The sequence below is a fragment of the Martes martes genome (genome assembly GCF_963455335.1).
Source record: "Martes martes genome assembly, chromosome: 3".
NCBI lineage: Eukaryota > Metazoa > Chordata > Mammalia > Carnivora > Mustelidae > Martes > Martes martes.
In genome coordinates this window covers 138,094,761-138,120,439 of record NC_137890.1, presented here as the reverse complement: position 1 = coordinate 138,120,439, position 25,679 = coordinate 138,094,761, and the positions used below count along the sequence as shown (strand labels likewise).

General features: G+C 35.1%; 1 protein-coding gene across 8 annotated transcripts in view; it reads left to right on the top strand.

Moving 5' to 3' along the window:
• Nucleotides 1-25,679, top strand: part of SLC4A10 (solute carrier family 4 member 10) — a gene marked incomplete at both ends in the record, with an annotated part of 302,735 nt that overhangs the window by 123,220 nt on the left and 153,836 nt on the right. For all 8 annotated transcript variants that reach the window (XM_080799605.1, XM_080799609.1, XM_080799604.1 and 5 more), the window contains one exon: nt 13,611-13,757. In XM_080799605.1, the coding sequence (XP_080655731.1) occupies nt 13,611-13,757 (147 nt within the window). The remainder of the gene's footprint in view (nt 1-13,610; nt 13,758-25,679) is intronic.

Sequence of the window (25,679 nt, the reverse complement as noted above, 5' to 3'; positions counted from 1 at the left end):
CTTATTTACTTCCCCATTCTATCTTCCCCCTTTGCTGGCTGCCCGTCGTTCCTACTGCCTTTAGTGTATCAGAATTGCTGAAAGCACAGTGAAAAAAAACTGGATTCTCTTTCCTTCCTTTCTCCATCATTTCTACCCCTTAATGAGCTTCAGATGGGATAATGATAAAGGAAACAAAATAATTGAAATTGTGATTAAAAAAGTAAAATTTTAATTTTCTGCTGGTAAATTAAGCTTTTGCCTCTGAGGCCAGAAGATTATGAACATTCCTTTTGACTACTTTCAAAACTGCTTCTAAATTACCTAAGCAGCATTTGTAATAAAAGTATTACAGTTTTATTTGCAAAAGGATTTCTAATTTCTAACTAAATTATTTAGAATTATGCTTACTTTTCCTTTGCATAACTCAGTTTTTTTCTCGTGAAGACAATTGCCATGATTTAATTAGAGGACAATATAACACATAAGCATTTTATGACATCACAGTGATTAATAAAAAACTGTAGTGTCAGCAACACCAATGCAGTTAATAACAGTGATCATGAAAACAAAAGTCTTGTTCAGTAAGTTGAGATACTGACTGTTTATATGAATGGATTATTTCTCTCATGTTAAGATTTACTAAATGTATCCTATCTAACTATTAAAAAGTGTTCTTAATTGCCAAGTACAATGGCTCTCTGTCCTCATTCCTTTTGAATTCTCTGTTGCTTTTAGAACTCTGACTATGCCTTGGTTTTTAGACCTCTCTTCTCTCATCTCTCTTCCCTTGGCTGATGATTTTCTCAGATCATGTCTTGCCTGATATTTTTTCTGTTTTACCCACTAGCCCCTCTTACTCCGCCTGACATTTCTAAACTCTTTTTACCCAAAATTATATTAGTTTTATTGTTTTAAAAATTATTAAAATAGAGGCTCCTGGATGGCTCAGTCAGTTAAGCAACCCATTCTTGATTTGGGCTCAGGTAACTATCTCAGAGTCATGAGATCAAGTCCTGCACTGGGCTTGGTGTTGAGTGTGGAGCCTGCTTAAGATTCTCTCTCTACCTCTCCCACTCCTCTCCTTCCCAAAATACATTAAAAAAATTATTAAAATGACATGTATTCCATTAGAAAAATCCAAGAAATACAAAAAGTATAAAGCAAGCAGACAAACAAAACAACAACCATGAAAACCCACCACCTAAAAGTAATACTATTAATAATCTGAACAGAATAATAATGGAATTAATATTAGGAACAGAATATTAATTTAATTATGTGTCATAAACAGACACATAATTATAACAATTATATATAAGTAGAATTATGGTACCTTTTTAACTTTTAAATTACTCTCATTTCATTAAAAAACATCAAGATCTTTTCATGTTATATAGATACTAGTCATTTAAATTGGTACCTGATGTTTTATTGTATGATTGTACCACGGTTTATTTAACTAATCCTTTATCAAGGGAAATTTTTATAATTTCTCATTTTTCTCTTTTAAAAAAGTGGCTATGAACATTATTGTATAGGTATCTCTATATATTTGACCTTCCTCATGTAATTCACAGAAGCAGAATCACTACCTCAAAAGTTTATTAAATTAAGATTTTGATACATGTTTTTAATATTGGCTTCCAGCATGATTGTACTGAAATACACTCCCATTAACATAATGTGAGAGGTTTCATCTATTTCTTCAAACCTTGGACAACTACAATTCTCCTCTACCTTTGAAATGTTGGCTTCCTTCCACATCTATTCTTGGTTATTATTTTTTCCTTCTTATTCTTCATATTTTCCCTGGATGATTCACTTCCTGGAATATTATTTCCACTTATAGGTGCTGTAGGGGTCTATCTGGGCATAACCAAAATGTTCCAGATGTGTCCTGTGGACCTTCATACATTGACTATATCTATGGTAGACCCACTGGAGAAGATGGATATGACCTCCTGAGAGGTCATCTCATACAAATATTAGTTGAGGAAATTGCTAAGAGAATACTTACAAGGAACATGACTGCTAAGTGAAAGTATTTGAAAGATTGTTATATGGAAGATGAAATATATTATCACTTTATATTATATGGAAATAGTAGAGTTTCATATAAGGAAAAAATGTAGTAAGTTGTTAAACTTTCCCTATTGGATATGGTTACTTAACATTGTTTAGTTTTAGAAATATTGAGTTAGCTTCAATTCCCATTTATTTTACATGTTAAAATGAGAGATTTTAATCAGGTGATTTCTGAAGAATTTTCCTGCTCTAAATTCTGTGATCTTTAAAGTGAACTTTTAGAGTATGCTTTAAAATATAAATTCCTTGTTAACTTTGCTTAGTATTTAAATACATTGAAGTTTTTAAGTTTTCTGACTAAAAAAGTTCATTAGTTTAAATTTGAAAAGGAATCCTCATTCTGTATAAATGAAGGGGTTACAAATGTCCTAAAAATTATCTGAAACCACAGAAATTTATTTTATACCTTTCTTGAGGAAGAAAGCAATTTGAAGTAGAGTAATATGACATTATGACATTAGTTGCTTGAATTGAAATTTTGAAAAATTTTATAAGGAAGTATAAGGTGTTAAGAGAGTATACTCTGGCAGTTCTACGTGATAAAATTAGGCAGCTCTGATTACATGGTAGCATAAGAGTTCCCTGAAACAACAGCAGGAAAAACCAGTGTACGACTACTCCCCAAGACTTTGTATCTCATTTGCTGATGTCCCAGACGTCAAAACAAGTCACACAGCCAAACTGAGATTCAAGGGCTGGAGGAATAGACTTCACCTCAGGTGGGAGAAACTGATAAAATATTTATGGCCATTAAAAAAAAAAAATCTACCATATTATCTCTTATTTGTAAGTATCTACACAGAAGAGCCAGGTTTTTTTCATCTTTGCTTTCCGATGTTTTGTTTTATTCCTTCAGTTCTACAGTTGAACCCCACCAACTTTCTTCATGGAAATCTCCTCTTTGTCTTCTCAACAACTCTTTGTTTTCCCAAGCAAGCCTCTTTGTCCTTAATTACCATAATTCCCAGAATGAGCCAGTTTTTACATGTGCACATGTCTTTTGGATTAACACAATACAAAACTAAATCTGGAATATTTTACAGTTTTACGTTTTTGCTCATTTTCTAAGCTATTTCCCTAAAGCAAAGTGGCAGCGCTGTTCAGAAATCACAAATTAATTAAAACAGGTTGGGAAGGTGAGGAGTACCACCTTCTCTTTTGCATTCATTTTTTAAAGTATCCCAGAACATATGTTGATCTATTTTCTCTCTCTTCCTTGCAAAATAAAACAGCAAACATAAATATTTTAAAATAATAGTGAAATTGATGAGACGCCTGGGTGGCTCAGTTAGTTGAGTGACTGACTCTTGATTTCAGCTCAGGTCATGATCTCAGGGTCACGAGATTGAGCCCAAAGTCGGACCCTGTGCTGAGCACTATGAGCACTGAGCATGAATGGAACCTGCTTAGGATTTTTTTTGCCTTTCCCTCTCTCTTTGCTGCATCCCCCCCCCCTTTCTTCACACATACTCTCTCTGGAAAAATAAATAAATAAAATAATAGTGAAATTGCAAGCTTTTGTGATCATAAAAGTATTCTCTCTTACCTTATTTTTTCTCCTGCCATAGCATGTACCTTACATTATCCCCCCAGAATGCTTGCTCCTCTGCTTTTGCACACATTATCCCACTCCTCGTTCTTACTGTGTAAGACTCAAGTCAAGTTCTACCTTCTCCACGAAACTTTTCTTGATTGCTCGTTATGATTGATTTTACTTTAATACAAGTTCCTACAGCATTTAATGGCTGATACCACATAAGAACATTAGCTTTAATGCAGATTGGTATTGTTTACTGCTTTTTATTTGTATTCTAATTTGTATATTTGCTGCTGTTTTCTTTGTTGGACTTGAGTCCTCAACAATTGGATAGTTACCTTTTAAGTGCAAGGATCATGTTCTATAAGCATTCCTTATTATTCCATTTCTTAATTGATTTAAATTCTAGCCTGTCTTTGAGTACTGTAAACATCCAACATCAAGCTGTTTTACAACCTACCAGAACTGGGAATTCTTCTGGCTTTTTAAATTTTCTTAGAAAATACATATTATTAGGATTCATTCATTTTTTGGACAAACGCTAAAGCTTACATGTTGAGGCTTTTCATGTTCCAAGATGAAAAATAACACTGCTATCTCAAGATACAAAGTTATTTAGTTGCTGTGTTTTGCTCAAAACTGCATTATAAACTTATAAAAAGAAGTTTTTTTGTTTTGTTTTTCTTTTTAAATGTTACCTTAGTAAACTAGTAAATCTCAGACTATGGCTTTTTTGATGAGAAACATTAGCACTTACAAGATTCCAATTTTTTTTTATAAAGTCGTGACAATCATGTGACCCTTTGTTTTGTAATGATTACAAATACAGCCCTGAGGTCTGGTGACTGTGACCAGCACTGATTTGACATTTTTTTCTTTTCAGTGAAGCAGCCCAAGAAACAGCAGTGCAATAGCCCATACGCACACACTCACTCAACCTTCTTGGTCTCTTTCCATTACTCTCCCTCAGCAGAGAATTTCTGTTGGAATTAGAATTCTTTGATATATTATGATAAATGATGGCTTGTTGTGTTTCCTGACTCTGTTAGAGTCTCCATGGAATTAAAGATCACATGCTTATTCAGCTTAATATACTTGACCTTTTCCCATGATTGACACATCTAAATGGCTGTAGCAACTCAGTAATTATGCACCAGCTGCGTTATATTCATTTCACTGAAAAACAAAACAAAACAAAACACACCCACAGTTCTCTTCAAGAGTAGGTAAGCTTGGCCCCTTCCCTCCTAGCTAAATAAAGAATAGGTTATTAGTATTATTATTAATTATAGTAGGAGTCCTTTCCATCCTCAAATATACCTCTAATCTCACTGCATTTAGTAAACCGTCAGAATGCTATGACCACAGCCACACTGAGTTCTTTCAGTACTGGTATCTCTTACATAACAGAAATATCTATAATAATTCTGAATCTGCTTAGCAAGATTGTATGCACACGATGTAAGTGTCAAAAATCTAGGACTTGTTAGCAAAATTTTACCCAGAAAACATGTTACCTTTAATGAACCTTTGTTTTTCTATTGGGGAAACTATTTTCTCTCAAGTGACATATAGGTGAATTCTGAGTAAATTCTAGTGTTCTGTGCTTATCTCAAAAAAGCTTTTAATAGCACTGTCCCATTCTTACTAATATTTTTGAAGTATATTTTTATCTAAATGATTTTGCATTTTTATTAATTTTGGGGTTTTGACCTGATATGAAATTAATTATTGACTATTTTGATTAACTTAAGAAATGTTCATTTGAGGGGCACCTGGGTGGCTCAGATGGTAAAGCATCTGCCTTCGGCTCAGGTCATCTCCAGGTCCTGGGATTGAGCCCCAATTTGGGCTCCCAGCTTAGTGGGGAGTCTGCTTCTTCCTCTCCCTCTGCCTCTCCCTCTGCTTGTGCTCTCTCTGTCTCTGTCTCTGTATCTCTCTCAAATGAATAATAAAAAAAAAAAAAGTAAAAAAAAGTAAAAAAAAAAAAGAAATGTTCATTTGAGGAGATTTCCTCTTTTAACTAAATTTTTGGACTTGTTATGTCATAAAATAAAATTTTCCCTGTATAATCTTAAAAATAGTTTAAATTAGGCTAAATAATATTCAGGTGATTTCTGAACAATGACATTTATCAGTAAGTTACTTGATTCTTTGTCTTCTTAAGTGATGTCTACTAGGATGGAAAATTCAATTTTAGATATAAAGTTTTTGGAAAAATTTATGGAAATGTTAATCTGGAAATTTTATTTGTATACTGTTTTTCACAGGATCTAATGTGATTCTTTAGTTGTTTAATCCAGGGTTATTATAGTTGGGATTAGAAAAGCTGAAAATATACAGGGAAAGAGAAAGATAATGAGATAGGACAAGAAAATTTTATTCTGTCTTCTTATTCCTTTGAGCCACTGAGAGGTGAGCCGTATGAAGGGGAAAGGGAACTCTAGTATGAGTGTCTGCTATGTAATAGGCCTCATGTTTAATATTTGATATCTATTATATTCCCATATAATCTTTGTAGAAAGTCTCTTAAGTCCATTGATGTTTTTAATATCTACATTTATTAATTTTGTTCTAAAAGTGAACATGAGGTGGTTTCTGGATTGGAGGCTGGCTCTTACTACTTACAGCAATAACCATATTGGTTCTCCATGCCCCCTTCTTCCCCTTTAAGGTGATGTGGTGAGAACCAGGTGGTTATATGCACAGGAGGGAAGCCCTAAGATTATGAATCTGGAAGTTTATCTAGGTATTTCTCTACAGCTGCCTTTTCCCTCCTGAGAGAGAGAGAGAGAGAGAGAGAGAGAAATTTTATCTCTTATATAATCAAATCTCAAAAAAGAAAAGAGGAAGGTCCCTAGTTTAAACCCTTTGGAATATAAACCAGTAGCTATGGGGATTTATTATTTTTTGCAATGTAAAGACATATATCTGGAAGATAAATGTCTACATTTCTTTGAAGGTCTCTATCTTTTAGTCAAGCATTAATCTTGTCCTTTACTCCAGATTTCAGTTTGTTTTTGCTTTAGAAGTCTCTAACCATGCAGAAACAGGAAATACTTTCTGTATGGTTTCATAGCCATAAATTGTGGCCTTTTCATTACTGTTGCTTTGAAATTTGTGGCCATACCATTTTTTTCCATTCTTAAGTTTTTTAATGTGTTTAGTAGCCGGTGCATTATCTTGTCTGTTATCTAAATATTTTACTTAAAAATATCATCTCTATTCATGCAAAAGATTTCTATACTCAATAAAAATTGAGTTATTGAGCATCAAGAACTATCAAACACTGTTGTAGATCTTTTTGGGATACATCAGCGAACAAATTGAAAATCTCTGCTCTTCTTATGTGGAAAAACTTTGGGAGGAAACTAGAAAGTAAACACTAAATATAATAAGTTAATTACATGGTATATAAGTGCTATAGAAAAAATAAAAATAGAAGAGTCTGAAAAGCATAACGGGTCAAAGTGTAGGGTATAATATTAAGTAGGTGTTTAGTGTCGGTTTCACTGAGAAGGTGAAATATGAGAAAAGACTTGAAAGAAGTGACGAATTATCCAAGTAGGAAGAATATTTCAGGCAGTGAAGAAAGAGACAAGTTCCCAGGGTGATAGTGAGAACAGCAAGGAGGCCAGTGTGGCTGAGGTGAGTGGGGTGAGGAGGAGATAAGCAGGAGAAAAGATCAGAGACATGATAGGAGTGGGGTGTGCAGGTCACAGAAGTCCTTGGAGAGGCCTAGAAAAATCTCCTTTTCTCTGAGTAAAAGAGGGTAATGTTACAAGGATAAATGAATGACGTGATCTAACCTGCATTTTAAGAGGACTACACTGGCTATTGTGTTTGGTGCAAACCATGGGACTAAAGGTAGATTCACGAAGTCCTGTCAGGAGACTGTTTCAGTCATCCAGGTTGGGTATCATGTGGCCCTGACCAGGGCGGTGAAGTAAAATAATAAGTGTACAAATTCCGGATATATATTGCCATTTGCTCCAATAGGTTTCCTGTTGGATGGGTTGTAGGCTTAAGAAAAATAGAGGAATCTATAATGACTCCAAGATAATTGTTCTCAGCAGCTAGGAAATTGTTTTGTCATCAACGGAGATGGACAAGATTATGGGGGAAAAACTTATAGGAGGGGGTCGGGACGGAGAAGACTAGGAGTTTAGTCCTCTATGTGTTGATTTTCAGTCATCTTTTAGACATGCAATGGAAGTGTCAGCTGAGTGCTTGGGATATGACAGTTTCCAGTCTGCGAAAGAGATTTGAGATGGAGACACAGAATTGTGGGCTATCCACATACAGGTGGCCTAAGGGCAGATGTAGGTTTTGTGAGGGCTGACACTTAAGCATTTTTGAAGGTTCTCTAGAGAAAAAACAGCATTTGAATATAAATTAGGTACAAAGGTGGATATTTATTTAGAATGAGAAAAAAATCAACAAATGCTCACTTAAAAAGTGATAAATAGGGGCACCTGGGTGGCTCAGTTTTTAAGGGTCTGCCTCTGGCTCAGGTCATGATCCTAGGGTCCTGGGATTGAGCCCCGCATCGGGCTCCCTGCTAGGCTAGAAGCCTGCTTCTCCCGCTCCCCCTGCTTGTATTCCCTCTCTTTCTGTCTCTCTGTCTGTCAAATAAATAAATAAAATCTTTAGGAAAAAAAGAAATAGCACAAAATTGTAACATTTGGAGAAGTAGCATAATTTTAGAAATGAACTGACATAGCTGTGTAATATTTTCCCCCTAAATTTTTGACCTCTAATGTCAAGGATTTTTAAATATCATTTTCTGTTAAGGATATGGAACATTAACTCTATCTTTATCATTATTAATTAAAATTTATTTATTACTAATGTAGTCTAGAGAAGTTGCTTCAATCCTTACAACTTATTTATAATTTCACAAAAATTTTGGGGGTTGTCTTAAAATCTAAGAAAACTTCTGTCAAGCTTCTTGTATACATAACCTGTAAAATTTAGAAGAATTTTCTGGAGATGAGTTCTGGCTCTATACAACTGAAATTTGCTTCTTTTCTACTACCCACATACTTCCAATGTGAGGCAGAGGGAAAGAGAGGGAGAAGCAGGCTCTCTATGGAGCAGGGAGCCTGTTGAGGAGCTTGATCCCAGGACCCTGGGATCATGACCTGAGCCAAAGCCAGGTGTTTAACAGACTATACCACTCAGACACCCCAATAAATTGAACTTCCTTAAAATTAAAACATACACTTTATGAAAGACTGTTACAATGTTACAATGAAAAGACAAGCTAAAGAGAAGATTCTTGCAAAAGACATATCCAGTAAAGGACTTATATCCAAAATATACAAAGTACCCTTAAAACTCAACAATAAGAAAACAAAAATCCAATTACAAAATAGGAAAAAATCTGAACAGACACCTTACCAAAGAAGAAATACAGATAGTAAATAAGCATATGAAAAGATGATCAATATTGTATGTCATTAGGGAATTGCAAATTAGAAGTGAGATATCACCACACACCCATTAGAATAGCTAAAATCCAAAACACTGACAACATCAAATGTTGGCAAGAATGTGGAGCAACAGGAACTTTCATTCATTGCTGGTTGGAATGCAAATGGTACAGCCACTTTGGAAGACAGTCTGGCAGTTTCTCATATAGGTAAACATAAGCTTACCATGTGATCCAACAATTCAATCATAGTTATTTACCCAAGTGAATTTTGATATTTTAACCAGCCTGCAAGATTCTGCCTCAGGAAACTCCTTCAGTTTGGTCTTCCTTGCATTTAATGTCCTCAAGACATCAGTTCAGCTGTCTGTCTTGGCATCCTTTTATCTGATTATGCTTGGATATGGTTTCAGATGGTTTATTTTAGCCTTGACTTGGCAACTTTTTAGGATGTTACTTTTGGCACAGGCCCATCAAATCTACATTTCGTAAACAAAGACAATATTCACTATACCCAGCCAGGCCCTCTGGACTTGTACCCAAGGTGTCTGGTGCCCCTTATCTTTGTCCGTTTGGGGAATGGTTATCTTCAGCAGTAATTATTAGAAACCTTTGCAATCTTGAGATTTAGTTCAAGTACCGCCCTCTGTAAACCCTTTATTTTCACGTCTAGGAAATATTCATTGCCTAAATTTCCTCAGTTTTACTCATTTCCTCATTCGCTGAAATTGCTTTTATGAAGATAACAGATAAACATGAATTTCCAACTGTAATGGCTAATTTTTAGTTTTAATCTTGTTTGACTCCTTTATAGCATGTAAACTAGTAGCTGTCCCTTTTTTGAAACTCTTCCTCTTTGGTTTCTTTAATTTTTTAAATTTTGAAATGAGACAAGCATACAGAAAAGTACAGAAAGCTTATTTATAAATTTTAAATATTATTGAAGCAAAAACTTGTATCAGGAAACAGAACATTTCTAACACCCCAGAAGCTCCTCATGTTCCTCTCACCAGTCACAGATCCTATTCACCTTTATGCCAGAGGTAACAAGTTTTCTGACTTTTGTATTGATCTTTTCCTGTGTATGCATCTCTGAACAATATATTTTAGTTTTTCTATTTTTAAAGGCTTATAAAAGAAATTATATTATATATATATATATATATTGCTCAGTAGTATGTGAGATTCATCTATATTGTTATGCATACCTGTGGTTTGTCCATTATTGTTCTATATATCCCAATGTGTGAATATCTTCTACTTCATACATTCTGTTAATGGATTTTGGGGTTGTTTCCAGCACTTTGTCTTTATAAGCAGTGAAGTTGTAGAGATTCTTTATGTGTCTCTTATATTTTTATACATCTTCATGTAATTCTCTAGGGCCCCAGGAAATTGCTGGGTTATATGGTATGCATATTTTCAATTTTAATAAAGAATGCTATACTGTTTCAAAGTAGTTTTGTATAATACTACTGGTACTGTATGAGACCACACTGAGACATAGAATTGTCAACCATTTCAATTTTTGCCAAGATTGTGGGAGTAAAGAGATACCTCATTATGGTTTGAATTTCCATTTCCCTGAGAACTAGTGGACCTCTTCTTACATTTATTAGCAATTTGTATTTTCTTTTTTTTATTAAATGCTTATTTAATTTTTTTGTCTATGTTCCCTTTGGGATTTCATCTTTTCCTAGGATTTGTAGGATTTCCTTCTATATCTTTTTTGTTAGTCCTTTATCAGTTATATGTGTTAGAAATACATTTTTTAAAAAGATTTTATTTATTTATTTGGCAGAGAGAGAGATCACAAGTAGGCAGAGAGAGAGAGGGGGAAACAGGATCCCCGCAGAGCAGAGAGCCTGACTCGGGGCTCGATCCCAGGACCCTGAGATCATGACCTGAGCTGAAGGCAGAGGCTTAACCCACTGAGCCACACAGGTGCCCCAGAAATACATTTTTTAATGCCTTGTGGCCTCCCAACTCTTATGATAAAGAGAAGTTTCTGACCTAAATGTAACAAAACTTATTAATCATTTCTTTTTTAGTGTTCTTTAAGAAATTGTTTCCTAACTTGACATTGAGAATGTAGTGTCCAGCGACAATAGAGATAGAAAGCAGGTATTTAATTTCCCATATTTAATTGAAAGTCTATAACTTTATTATTTTTTAACTATTAAGGGTTTAATTTCTTTTTCTGACACTTAAAAAATACTTTATTTATTTATTTGAGAGAGAGTGAGAGAGAGCATGAGAGGGGAGAAGGTCAGAGAGAGAAGCAGACTCCCAGTGGAGCCGGGAGCCCAATGCAGGACTTGATCCTGATACTCCAGGATCATGACCTGAGGTGAAGGCAGTCACTCAACCAACTGAGCCACCCAGGTGCCCTCTTTTTCTGACTCTTAATTGCTAGTTTTACACAAGAGTCTGTCTGAATTAATTTTATGTTCTGCACATTCCTCCTGATTAATAATCTTCAATGTATTAGAGAATAACAATGTAGTGATGGTCCAAGTAATTTGAAATTACTAACATTTAAGATTCCAAAATTGTGAATTACTTTAAGTATACAATTTTGTGGTATAGCTTGATATTTCATAAGGTGATTTCCTCCTCCTTGAGTTTCATCAAGATGTTATTGGTTATTTTTCTTTCAGTTTTTCCATATACGTTTTAGATTATTTGTCTAGTTATGTTGAAATAATAATGCTAGAAATTCGTGATTGTATTGAATGCATAGATTAATGCATGTTTCTCTTCATTTATTCTGATATGTTTGTTCAGGGAAGGGATACCCAGGGCAATACATCACACTTGTGAGTCCCACTTTTTTCATAAGTTGGGAAGGGCTAAAACCTGATGACTTATAGGAATGAAATAATATCTTCTTTATATTTGTATTCTTGATTCATGGCATAATACCTCTCAATAAAACGTTTGTTATCTCAGTAAACATTTGTTAGGCATCTGCTGTATGCCTGGCATTGTGTTAGTTGCTAAAGATACAAATTGACTAACACAGTGTCCTTCTCAGAGAAGATTTATAAGAAAAAAATGACTTCTAGGTAATTACAATCAAGTGTTATTAAGTACTGGAGGGTCCTTAAGGAAGAAAGTGGTCAACTGTATTTAGAATCAGAGGGTATGGAAAATTTTATAGGTTGCATAATCCTTGTACTGAGACTTGAAAGATGAGTAGGTTTTCACCAGATAATTAGGAGAGACAAAGACATTTCCTACAATTGGAAGAATAAGAACAGCGTTAAGTAAAAACAGAGACTTGAGGACATTTGGCTAAAAGGATGAAGGGGCTCACATTGGCTTATAGTATATGAAGCAGAATGTATTTAGAAGTATGGCCAGAGATATAGGCAGAGGTCAGATATCATTTGGCCTTAAAGAGAACTAAGAGATTTCTTGTATAGGCAACAGAGAATGATCAATGAGTTTAAAGTAGGGGAATAATGTAGTCAGACTTGCATTTTTGGGGGGGGGGGAAAAAAGCCACCGGCGTTCAGGATGGATAAAAAGTGGGACAAGAGTGTAGCTTGAAAGGAAAACAAAACAAAAAAAAAACAGCAGGAAGGAGAATGTTCTAATAGTCCTGGTAAGAAATGATCAGAGTCCAACTAAGACAGCAATGCTAGGGATACTGAAGAGGGAATGGATTCTAGAGATGTAAAGGAGGACCTGGTGATAAATTAAATGGTCTTTGAGATGACTGGGTAGATGGTGCACTTACTAACATAGATGATAGATGGCTGATACTTGGAAGACAGAGAAGAGGATGAGTTCCATGGACATGTTGTTTGACATGCCTGTGGGAAGGATATGCAAGTAATATGTCTAACAAGTGGAGATATGCATAGGCCTGCAGCCCAAGAGAGCAATCTCTCACCAAGTTTTAGGTCTCAGAGCCTGTAATAAATATGTATCAGCTGAAATCATAAAATCAAAGATAGAGCTTGGGGATCTCCAACCTTGAATGGATAAATAGAAGAACCAGCAAAGGAAACTAATATGAACAAAACAGAGAAGGAGTGCCAAGAGGAAGTGGTCATTGAGATGAACATGGTCAATAGTATCAAGTGCCACAGATAGAAATAATAGAACCAAAAAATTTCCATGGAATTTGGCATTACTGTGGACATTGGTGAAATCTGTTTTTTGAGATAGTAATTGTTTCACACACTTAACTGTGAAGGGAAGGGGACTGGTGAGATAACAGTTGAGGGTAGGGAGAAAATAGAATAAATTTTCTTAATGAGAAGATTATGATTATAAATTATGAGGAATAGACACAGAGAAATTAAGACAATTAATAAACTAATGGTGATTATAAAATATATAACCAAACAATTAGTATTGTAAATGTTTGTGATAGATCTGTGGTATATTTCAATAGGTCTAAGTGCCAAAATACATGCCAAGTCGCAAGCTTTACATACCGTAAACACTCAAAAATGGTTTGCTGGATTGAATTGAATTGAGTTCCATTGACACATAAATCATCATCTTCTGCACTTTGGAATAATTTAGAGTTTAATTATGCATTTGCTTCTGATGAAGGTCATCGGACACTATTTATTGGAGTTCACGTGCCCCTGGGAGGAAGAAAAAGCCATCGACGTCACAGGCATCGTGGTCATAAACACAGAAAGAGAGACAGAGAAAGAGATTCAGGATTAGAGGATGGGAGGGAGTCACCCTCCTTTGGTAAGAATCTGTCTTCTTGTTTTTTTTTTTTTTTATTAAATTTGCAATGGTAATAATCTTATACTTGCTTAAATCCATAATTAGAAATCATGCCTCATACTCATAAAATTGTTTATACTTTACAAAAGACGTTGGTTGGTCTGATGGGGGAGAAGTGAGAGAGAAAAACCTTGATCTTTATTTTTCTCAAGTTGTGCTTCGTGAAGGTGAGAGTTGGTTTAGATTTGTGATTGAGGAAATACATATAAGTTGTAAAACTTAGTTGTATAAACTCTTGATAATATATACAAATAATATTGCTCTAAACAGTTAAACCCCCCAGGATGGGAAAATATCTTTAATAAGTTCCCACATACTATTGCTGATGCTGGCCAAATTTCCTTCTAAGGACATGGACGTTCTACTACTTTGATTCTTCTTCCTCTGGAAGTAGATACAGAATATCAAAATATAGTGATAAAGTAGTTGTTAGCAATCTCTGAGTGCTATGAAAGCCTGCGTACATGGCATAACCAAGAACCTGGCTTTCAGTTTCTTGACATTCCCATCTCCTCTGACCCTTTCCTTCCAGTACACCTAGCTCAAGTACTCATCCATAATTACTCTGCCACTGAGGTCATCAGTGCATTCACTTTGCTTTCTGACCACACATCTCTCCTGCTTGCCTGCCTGTGCAAATGCTTGACCTCTCTACTTTTTTTTCTGTCCGTGCTGTCATCTTTTTTTCATTATTTTCTTATCCTACTCTGATTTCATAGCCTATAATTTTGGTAATGCTTTTGCTAATATTCTAAATATCATAGGTTCCCTGTTTTAATTTTATTCATACCTTCGCTCCCACTTAATCATACTTGTGTTGGGGTCCCTCTGTGTTCCTCCTTTCTCTGTGCAGCCCCAATGAGCACACTGTGCTGGTTGAAATCATTCAAGAGGGTAGAATGTAACTGCTTAAATTCATGATATAATTGACCTTAAACAGCGCCTATTCAGTTCTATTCTATTTCTTTGATTTTTAAATTAACTGTTCAAAATTTTCATCATTCTCCACCATCCCTTTCTTCACTGTCAGTTAGCAGATGCTTTCTACTTTGGAGGGTCAATACGTCATTAGAACGAACTCATTCAGCTTCTCCCTATTAAACATATCTATCTATGTATATCTGCAACTTTTTCTTGATTCAGTAAGGGAGTTTTCTTTTCAATTATGTTTATTTCCTGTTCCCTACCATCCAGAGATGTACAAAATTTATAATCTAGTTGACTTCTTCCTCTCAACTGGATCGTTCTCACCATTTCTTAAACAGGATTGAGTCTCTGTCATTTTAAACAGTGCCTGATCTCTCTCAAACCCTTGGTACCCCTTTAGTCATTCCCTTGTACTCAAATATGAAGTTAGTGGCATATCAAGTTTGGGGTAATTATTTTACTTTTAATATTCCATATATATTTCTTTATTCAATATCTGTTTTCAGTAAGCATTGCAGAGAAATCTGTAGTCTCTGGTTTTATTTTTCTTTTCATTTTTCAAGATTATATCTTTTAAGCCTGAATGCTTATAGACATTTTTCTGGATTCCTTTAATTTAAGAAAATTGCTAAGACAGGCCTACTGATGGGTGTATTAAAAATCCTTTCTAATATGCATACACTGGTATTTTTCTGCTTACATTACATTTTCCTGTTTTATCTGATTCTGTTCCACTTTGTTATCTTCTTTGTAAACATTAATTATCTGCATGTTGGATTAGTGATATCTGTTCTTTGTCTTTTTCCTTTGTGGTTTAAAGTTAGTTTCTCATATTATCCACTTGATTCTCTGCAATGTCAGTTCTGCATTTTACTATTTCTGTTATTGGTTTTGATTTTGTGGTTGCATTTTAGTTTTATTAAAGTTCTTGCTTATCTCATACTATTTTCTTTATATTTTTTTCTTTTAAAGATTTTATCTATTTGAGAGAGAGAGAGATTGAGAGAATGAGTGGGGGGAGGGGCAGAGGGAGAAGCAGACTCCCCGCTGAGCAGAGAGCCTCATGTGGGACTCAGTCCCAGGACCCTGGGATCTTGACCTGAGCCAAAGGCAGACGCTTAACTGACTGAACCATCCAGGCGTCTCTTTCTTTTATTTCTTCCTGTCCTTTCCTAATTAGTTTTTCTTGTTCTTGACAGAGTCTATTTTTATAGTCTATTGATGAATCCCAGGTATTTCTGGGCATTTTCTTTCATTCTGTAAGCAGATAATTTTCAGAGGTATGATCTTCCTTTGCGCCATTGAGATTATTTTTGATTCTCCATTGATTTGTAGTATTTGTACAGTTTCCCCATTATTTTTCTTAGAGACGCACTGCCATCATTATGCTCCTTGTTTCAATCACTGTGTATAGTTAGAACATTAAGCTTCTCCAAATACCATGTACTTCAGCCAGAGGTAGAATAACTATAGTCGGGACTTCATAAAGAAAATTCTATTGGGTATCCTCACCTGCGTGATAAAAGGATGGTTGTCTCTGAGTCGGTAGACTGAGAGTGGAGTTGTAAAAGTGTCCTTGACATTTTCAGGTTGGTTTTGTTTTTTTTTTTCATGAGGTGGAGTCTGGGAATGTAATAAAGAGACAGTTATTTAGATTTTCTCATTCAATCCTTCATCTACTTACAGTTAGTCCAGACTTCCTCTTAGATTCTGAGAATGGATTACATATGTTGGACTAAACTTTAATGGTTATTTTGAATTTTCATTATTTGCTAGTACTTGAAAAAATATGTTCACATCACCTTACAAATGCTTAGTAAACAAACATAAATAAACGTGTTCCCTTTGTTTCTTCTTTTTTTTCTCATAGCTGGATGCAGTGTGTCAATTTTTCAGAACAGTGGTTCTCAACATTGACTATACTTGTGAATTTTAAAAACATGGTGATGGCCAAAACCCACTAGTCAGACCCTCTGGGGGTGGGGCCTAAACCTGTAGTTTTTTTTTTTTTTTTTTAAAGTACCACCAGATAATTCTAACGTGCAGTCAACCTTGAGACCCACTGTTCTAGAAAATTTGCTATATAAAGTGTGGTCCAGGACACCTGGGTGGCTCAGTCAAACATTTGACTCGATCTCAGCTCCGGTTCTGATCCCCAGGTCCTGAGCCCACATTGGGCTCCACATTGGGCGTGGAACCTACCTAAAACAATTTAAATAATTAAAAAAAAATAGTGTAGTCCATGAGCCAGCAATATTAACAATCCCATTGGAGCTTGTTAGAAATGCATAATCTCAGGCCCTAGCCCAGATCTTTCGAATCAGAATCTGTAGATTAATAATATACTTAGGTAACTTATATATATACTAAAATTTCACAAATGAAGCTCTAGAACATCCCCGTCAAGCCTTGTTATATATTAAAATCATCTGAGGAACTTTAAAAAATATTGATCCTTGGGGACACATGCATGGCTCGGTCAGTTAAATGTATAGCTCTTGGTTTCAGCTTGGGTCATGATCTTGGGGTCACAGATGGAGCCCCACATTGGGCACTGCACTCAGGGTAGACTCTGCTTGAGATTCTCTCCCTCTCCCTTCCCCTCCCCTTTTGCCCCTCCCTCCCACTCTCTCTCTCTCAAATAAATAAATACATAAATACATAAAATCTTTAAAAAATATTTATGCTGGACCCCACCCTCAAAGACTTTCATTAATATTGGGTATTTCCTTGGACGCTGATATCTTTTTTAAAAGTATCCCAGGTGATTTAGTATCTAGCTAGGCTCAAGAACCATTGAACCTGAGAAGCTTCTGCCTTTTTATTTGGTGAAACTTGGATATAAGTCAGGTGACCCAGATTCTCCCTCTGATGTGTCAGCTACTATTATTGGATGCCATGAACCATCCTTCCTCCCCAAATGTACAACTCAATGAATGACCATCAACATGTGTATAACTACCATCTTGGTAGTTACTTTTTACAAATCCCTCTTAGTGCTCCTTTCTAGTCACTATCTACCCCTGCTCCCCGAAAGGATCTCTAGCTTGTCTTGTTACACAGGGTGTTTTGCTAGTTATTGAATTTTATATAAAGGAACTCATAGGAGTGTTTGTGTCTTTCTCTGTTGTTCAATATTGTTTTTTGTGGGATTCATCAATGTTTTCAGTTATAGCTTTAGTTTATTAATTTTCATTTTTGTATAATATTCATTTGTTTGTATATGCTGTGCATTCTACTACTGAAGGACATTTGGATCATTTGCATTTTGAAGCCACTATGATTGATGTTGCTGTGAACATTTTTATGTCTCTTGGTGCACACATGTAATTCTCACACCTTGAACTTATTGTTGAATGGTAGGGTATGCATATTTTCAATTTGAGTAGATAATGCCAGATAATTTTCCAAAGTGGAGTACATATTTATACTTCCACCAGAAAAGTATGACGGCTTATGTCATTTTACACTCTTGTCAGCATTTGGCATTCTCTTAACATTGGCCATTATTGTAAGGTATATAACGCCATGTTGTTTTAATTTACATTTCTTTTTTTTTTTTTTTTTTTTGAAAGATTTTATTCATTTATTTGACAGAGAGAGATCACAAGTAGGCAGAGAGGCAGGCAGAGAGAGAGGAGGAAACAGGCTCCCTGCTGAGCAGAGAGCCCGATGTGGGGCTCGATCCCAGGACCCTGGGATCATGACCCAAGCTGAAGGCAGAGGCTTTAACCCACTGAGCCACCCAGGCGCCCCATTAATTTACATTTCTTGAATACAAATATGATTGAACAACTTCGTGTATACTCTTTGGCCCTTTGGATAGCCTTAAATTTTTAAAATTTAAATTAATAAATTTTGAATTGAAATTGAAAAACTTTTTACTGGATTTTTTTTCCTTACTGATTTGTAGAGTTTCTTTATATATTAGGACTATAAGTCCTTTGTTGCTTTTACATGTTTCATATATCTTCTCACATTTGTGACTTATCTTTTCATCATTTTAATGATGTCTCTTAAATATTCCAGAAGAGACTACTAAAAGCCCGAGAACTTTATTCCTTCGTGTAATTTTATTCATGTTATTTATATCCATTATATATCTTAATAAATATAGAAACAGATCCATATTTTGATCCACCATATTCTTGGCTAGAGTTTGTATTATAATGCTCTATGTTCTCAGTTACCTTCTTAAAAATAAATCCAATATCTATCAACATATATTTATATTTATACCTAGAAGCTTCTTTCTGATCTTGGTAATACTGTAATTCATGATTTATGTCATGCAATTTTAAGGTGCATAGACATGAAAAAAATAGTCATTAAGTAACACATTTGAACATTTTTATATTAAAATTATAACCTCTTTTTTTAAGATTTTATTTATTTATTTGACAGACAGAGATCTCAAGTAGGCAGAGAGGCAGGCAGAGAGAGAAGAGGAGGCAGGCTCCCTGCTGAGCAGAGAGCCCAATGTGGGGGTCAATCCCAGGACCCTGGAATCATGACCTGAGGTGAAGGCAGAGGCTTTAACCCACTGAGCCACCCAGGCACCCCAAAATTCTAACCTCTTTAAGATGCTAAAAGTATATTGGTAAGATAATCATGAAAAGACTTTTGTGAGTGTAACGTAATATCTATAAAATCATTTCTACTTTAAAAAATGAAAAGCCAGATACAGGAAGCCATAAGTTATTTGAACCCCCCCAAAATATCTCTTGTCCTTGAAGAGATTATCTTACTTTAATAAATCATCATTTCCTATACTATTACTGTTATCCAGTGTGTCTTAGAGAAGTCTTTTAAATACCTGGTGCCCAGTCTCAGACTTTCAAATTCTCTTTATTCATAACTGCCCTTATGTTTTTTTATGACTAGTATTTTAAAGGAGTGTGGTGAGTGATCCTCATGCTTTATGAAGGGAAATACTAATAAGTCTCAAATGTGTGGTTCGTGACCACAGCAATTTACTTTTTGGGGCAGGATGCATGAGATTAATAGAACCCCAGGTTACTGATGCAGAGTAAACTGAAAAAAGTCATTGAAAACAGTGATGAGACAAAATGTTTCAAAAGCAAGAGGAACATATTACCAACCAGTGTTGAGGCATAGCTGCTCTGGGATGTGGTTGCTGATAAGTTAGTAGTTAGAACAGGTGTCATGCAACACGAATGGCTATATCTCCTCACTCCGGGTAGGTCTAATGGAAAGATTTAATTGATTTCTTAGTGTAACTCTGAAATTGCCATTTATGCTATTTTTTAATGGCTATTCAAAGTACTGATTTTTTTTTTTTTGGTCCAAAAGAACCACCACAAAAATAACAGGCTAATTAGAAGTATTTCCTTTGATTCTGATAAGATCTGGTTTTGTAGATAGTAGATGAGTATCACCCAGATTGTATACTTTTAGGAAAAAGAGTGTACCAGGTTCTTATTTAAGATAAACTGGATTGGAAATGTATATGTTGTGCTATTGATTTTCTTAAGCACATCTGATATTTATAGGAATTCATCAGTCTCATTTCAAATAAATATTCATGTTCAATTCAGGAAATTGGCATCTTATTTTGAAGAGATAGTGAAGCATAGGATTTGGCTATGGACTCAATTCCTGCTGTAAAATTTAGTTCAATAAACTTCCTAAAATATTTTGTAATGAAACCAAACTTCACATGATTAACATTCTAAAAGAGAAATAATGCCTGAAACAAATATGCTATATAAATATAATTTATTTTTTCTCTTTCTTTTGAATATATATAATCATATATAAGATATAGGCTGCATATTAGTGTGAACAATAACATCTAAAAACTGAGGCAGCCTGTTTTTTAAGACTTTATATTTTAGAACCATTTTAGGTTTAGAACAAAATTGAGAGGAAGGAATAACAATTTCTCATGTACCTCCTGCCTCCACATAAGCAGAGCCTCCCCCAGTATCAGCATCGCCCACCAGAATGGTCTATTTTTTACCAAGGATAGGCCTGCATGAACACATCATGATCACCCAGAGTCCATTAGTTTACCTTAGGGCTCATTCTTGGTGTTATAAATTCTGTAGTTTTGGACAAATGTGTAATGGCATATATCATCATTACAATATCATACAGGATATTTTCAATGCCCTAAAAATCCTCTGTGCTCAGCCTATTCATTCCCCCTCATATCCGTTGCCAAACACTGAACATTTTACTCTCTCCACAGTTTTGCTTTTTCCAGAATGTCATGTAGTTGGAATTATACACTAAGGTAGTCTTTTCAGATTGACTTATTTCACTTAATAATATGCATTTGAGGTTCCTTCATGTCTTTTCCTATCTTGATAGATTATTATTTTTATTTTTTTTTGCACTGAATCATATTTCATTGTCTGGATATACCACAGTTTATTTAGCCATTCACCTACTGAGCAACTTGTTGATTTCTTCCCAGTTTGGGCACTTATATGTAAAGCTGCTAAAAACATCTGTGTACAGGTTTTGGTCATAACTTTTTAATTTCTTTGAATAAATACTAAGGAGTGTGATTACAGATAATATGTCAAAAATCATTTAGTTTTGTAAGAAACCACTTCTAAGTGCTCGTGCCATTTTGCAGTCCCACTAACAATGTATGAGAGTTCCTGTTGCTCCACATATGATAGTTGCCAGCATTTGATGTGGTTGGTGTTTTGGCCATTTTAATAGATGGATAATGGAATCTTGTTTTAATTTGCACTTCCCCAATGACATACAATGTGGACAGTTTCTTCATATGGTTATTTGCCATCTGTTTGTCTTATTTGGTGACATGTCTATTAAGGTCTTTGGCTCAGATTTATTTGTTTATTCATTCATTTATTATATTCTTTTTTATTAAGTTTTTATTTTATTTATAGCACAGTAAATATCTAGTGTTATATTAGTTCCAGGTGTACTACGATATACCAATTCAACAATTCCATACAATACCTGATGCTCATTATGACATAAGTGTGCTCCTTAATCTCCATCACCTATTTCCCCCATCCTCCCACCCACCACCCATTTAGTAACCATCAGTTTGTTCTCTATAGTTAAGAGCGTTTCTTGGTTTGGCTCTCTTTTTTTTTTTCCCCCTTTGCTCATTTGTTTTGTTTCTTGAATTCCACATATGAGTGAAATATATATATCCCTTCTTCATCCATTTATCTATCATTGGATACTTGGGATGCTTCCATAATTTGATATTGTAAATAATGCTGCTATAAACATAGGGGTGCATGTATCCATTTGAATTATTGTTTTTGTATTTTTTGAGTAAATACCCAGTAGTGCAATTTGTGGGTCATAAGTTAGTTCTGTTTTTAACTTTTTGAGGAAACTCCATACTGTTTTCCACAGTGGCTATAGCAGTTTGCATTCCCACTAATGGTACAAGAAGTTTCCTTTTTCTCCACATCCTCGCCAACACCTGTTGTTTCTTGTATTTTTTATTAGCTATTTTGACAGGTGTGAGGTGATATCTCATTATAGTTTTGATTGGCATTCTTGTGATGATGAGTGATGTTGCATATCTTTTCATGTGTCTGTTCACCATCTGAATGTCTTCTTCAGAGAAGTGTCTGTTTGTGTCTTCTGTCTTTGGCCCATTTTTAAAAATGAGCTGGTTTTTTTTTTTTTTTTTCTGATTGTTGGGTTTTAAATGTTCTTTGTATATTTTGGATCATAGCCCTTTATCAGTTATGTCTTCTGCAAATATTTTTTCCTAATCTATAACTTAACTTTTTATTCTCTAGACATTATTTTTTACAGAGCAGAAATTTTTAATTTAATTTTTAAATTTTGCTTAAGAAATTTTTAATTTTAATGAATTCCAGCTTATCAGTTCTTTATTTCATGGATAGTGTCTTTGATGTTGTATCTAAAAAGACATCACCTTGTGCAGCCACTTTGGAAAACAGTGTGGGGATTCCTTAAGAAATTAAAAATAGAGCTTCCCTATGACCCTGCAATTGCACTAGTGGGTATTTACTCCAAAGATACTGATGTAGTGAAAAGAAGGGCCATCTGTACCCCAACGTTCATAGCAGCAATGGCCACAGTCCCCAAACTGTGGAAAGAACCAAGATCCCCTTCAACGGACAAATGGATAAAGATATGGTCCAATATATAGAATGGAGTATTATGCCTCCATCAGAAAGGATGAATACCCAACTTTTCTATCAACATGGACAGGACTGGAAGAGATTTTGCTGAGTGAAATAAGTCAAGCAGAGAGAGTCAATTATCATATGTGGAACATAAGGAATAACACAGAGGACATCGGAAGTTGGAGAGGAGAAGTGAGTTGGGGGAAATTGGAGGGGGAGATTAACCATGAGAGACTGTGGCCTCTGAGAAACAAACTGAGGGTTTTGGAAGGGAGGAGGGTGGGGGGTTAGGTGAGCCTGGTAGTGGTACTAAAGAGGGCACGTATTGCCTGGAGCACTGGGTGTGGTGCATAAACAATGAATCTTGGAACACTGAAAAAATAAAAATAAAAAGGAAAAGAGAAATAAAGGGCACCACCTTACTGAATATCGTGTTTTTTCTTATGTTAACTTTTAAGAATTTTACAGATTGGTGTTTTGCATTTAGGATTATGACCCATTTTCAGATAATTTTTATGAAGGGCAGAAAGTCCCTGTCTAGATTCATTTTTTTACATTTGCATGTCCAATTGTTCCAGCACCATTTGTTGAAAAGACTATCTTTGCTCCATTGTATTGCCTTTGCTTCTTTGTCAGAGATTAGTTGACTATATTTATGGGGGTTATTTCTGGGCTCTCTGTTCTGTTCTGTTGATCTATTTGTCTATTCTTTTGCCAATATCACACTGTCTGGAGTACTGTCACTTTACAGTTAACATTGAAGCCAGGTAGTATCAGTCCTCTAACTGTTTTTCTTTTTCATTATTAATGTTGGCTAGCCTGGATCATTTGCCTTTCCATATAAACTTTAGAATAAGTTTGTTGATATTCATAAAATAACTTTCTGGGATTTTAATTGGATTGTATTGAATCCCAATCACATTGGGAAGAACTGACATCTTGACAATATTGAGTCCTTCTATCTATGAACATGGATGTACTGTTTTTTAGGCTCCTTCGTTAATTGCTCTGCATTTTAAGATTAATACCAGTGCCCTTTCAACTAGGTTATGGTAAGATATAGAAGAGATAGTGTATGAAAATAACTGACCCATAGAAGATAGTAATAAATTAAAAATTTATTTTGTCTTTTTTTCTCTCTTTTTATAATTCACCATAGTCAACTACTATTTCAATAAAATAGAGTTTAAAGGTTAATGATTCATTTATGAATATAAAAGAATTTATGATCATTTGTAAGGTTCTTATAACTGTAACATTGAATGAATACTCCTTGTGGGATTTAATCATAACTATTATAACTATTTCTGTCTTATACCATCTCTTTGTACTTATTCATTGGGTCTAATTGTTATTCTGCTCCTGAATGAAAACACCAGAAGGCTCCCCAGCTTTTCTAGTCACTTTTAGGTAACTCAAAGTTCTCTAATCTGTAATTAAAATATTTAGACTCATGTTATAGTGAAAGTTTGAATTTGGCTTTAACTCTAAGGCTTTTCTCCCTTCCCTCTCCCAGGCCTGCTGCAGCCGAGGAAAGAGGATGTAGTTGCTCCCTTTTTTTTTTCCTTCTACCTTGAACTTCCCCTTTTTCCAGATGCTCCATCATTGTCCTAACCCTGGTTTCTGATCCCTTCAGATTTGGAGCATAGGAAAAGAAAAGAACTAAAAGGGGTGGGGCAGGAAAGTTTTGATTTAACTAGTACTGTCACAAGCTGAGATAACACTCTCTAGGCTTAATAAGAATTTGAATTTACTCCTTCTCCTCTGCAGTGTCTCTCACCTGCACTTTCTTCTGCCTTATTGTTTATTCCTCCTCATCCCCTAAGCATTCAGCTATAGTGACATATTCTCTCTGATGAAGTCTTGTCTATGCTGCATGGCAGCCTTTTGGGACAGCATCAAAGAGAAGCCCACATTCCACATTCTGTCTCTCTCCCTCTGGTTCTCTGTCTCTATCTTGTGTGGCCCATATATGATTTACAGAAAATACACATACTCTCACTGCCTTGATAAATACTAGAAGAGTATGTTATCTAAGGCAACAATCTCAATGATTAGCAGTGGGGCCGACTTTGTGTTTCTCAGGCAGAAATCCTACCCAAGTCCATTCCAGGAGGGCATATCAAGCCCTTCTGATGCTCTTGGAGCTCTACTTGCTTGACGTGAGGGAGGGGCAGACACCCCTCTTCCCTGCCTTTATAGGAGAGCAAGGAGACTTGGGACTCACATTATAGCTTCCTCTGAAAAAATCCTCTCCAAAATGTGTCTACAGTTTTCCACTTATGACCCTTTTATAGCCTTCATTTGGGTGAGGAGTTGGATAACCAGGTTTTCAGGAACAGGATTTGTAAATTCTGTATGTAGTCTTATGTCCATTTTGGAGAGAAATATGTATTAGTTCTTGGTGCTTCCGCTGAAATATTTAATTAATCTGTTACCTTATAACAGAATGAGCTAATTAGAATTAATAGCAATAAATATATTATTTAAATTATGTATATGAGTTAAATGTAGGACTCTAAAGGAACAGACTATATAACTCCAAAAAATAGGAGCAAAATTTTAAAGTTCAAATGAAGTTGGAAGATACTGATTTGTAGAGACTGAAGACATGAATTTGAAACAGAACCATCAGAATAATCATTATTTAACAATTTCATACAATAGATTATCTGAATATTGATTTACCTAAAGTACAACAAGGATAAAGAGGAAGAAACAAGGATATAGTAATTCAGAAATGCATAATGATAAACATTTCGTATTGTGAATCTGCTCCCTTGAGCTAAATGTCATAGTGCAAGAGGCTTCCTGTCTTCATGACAGTAAGATCATA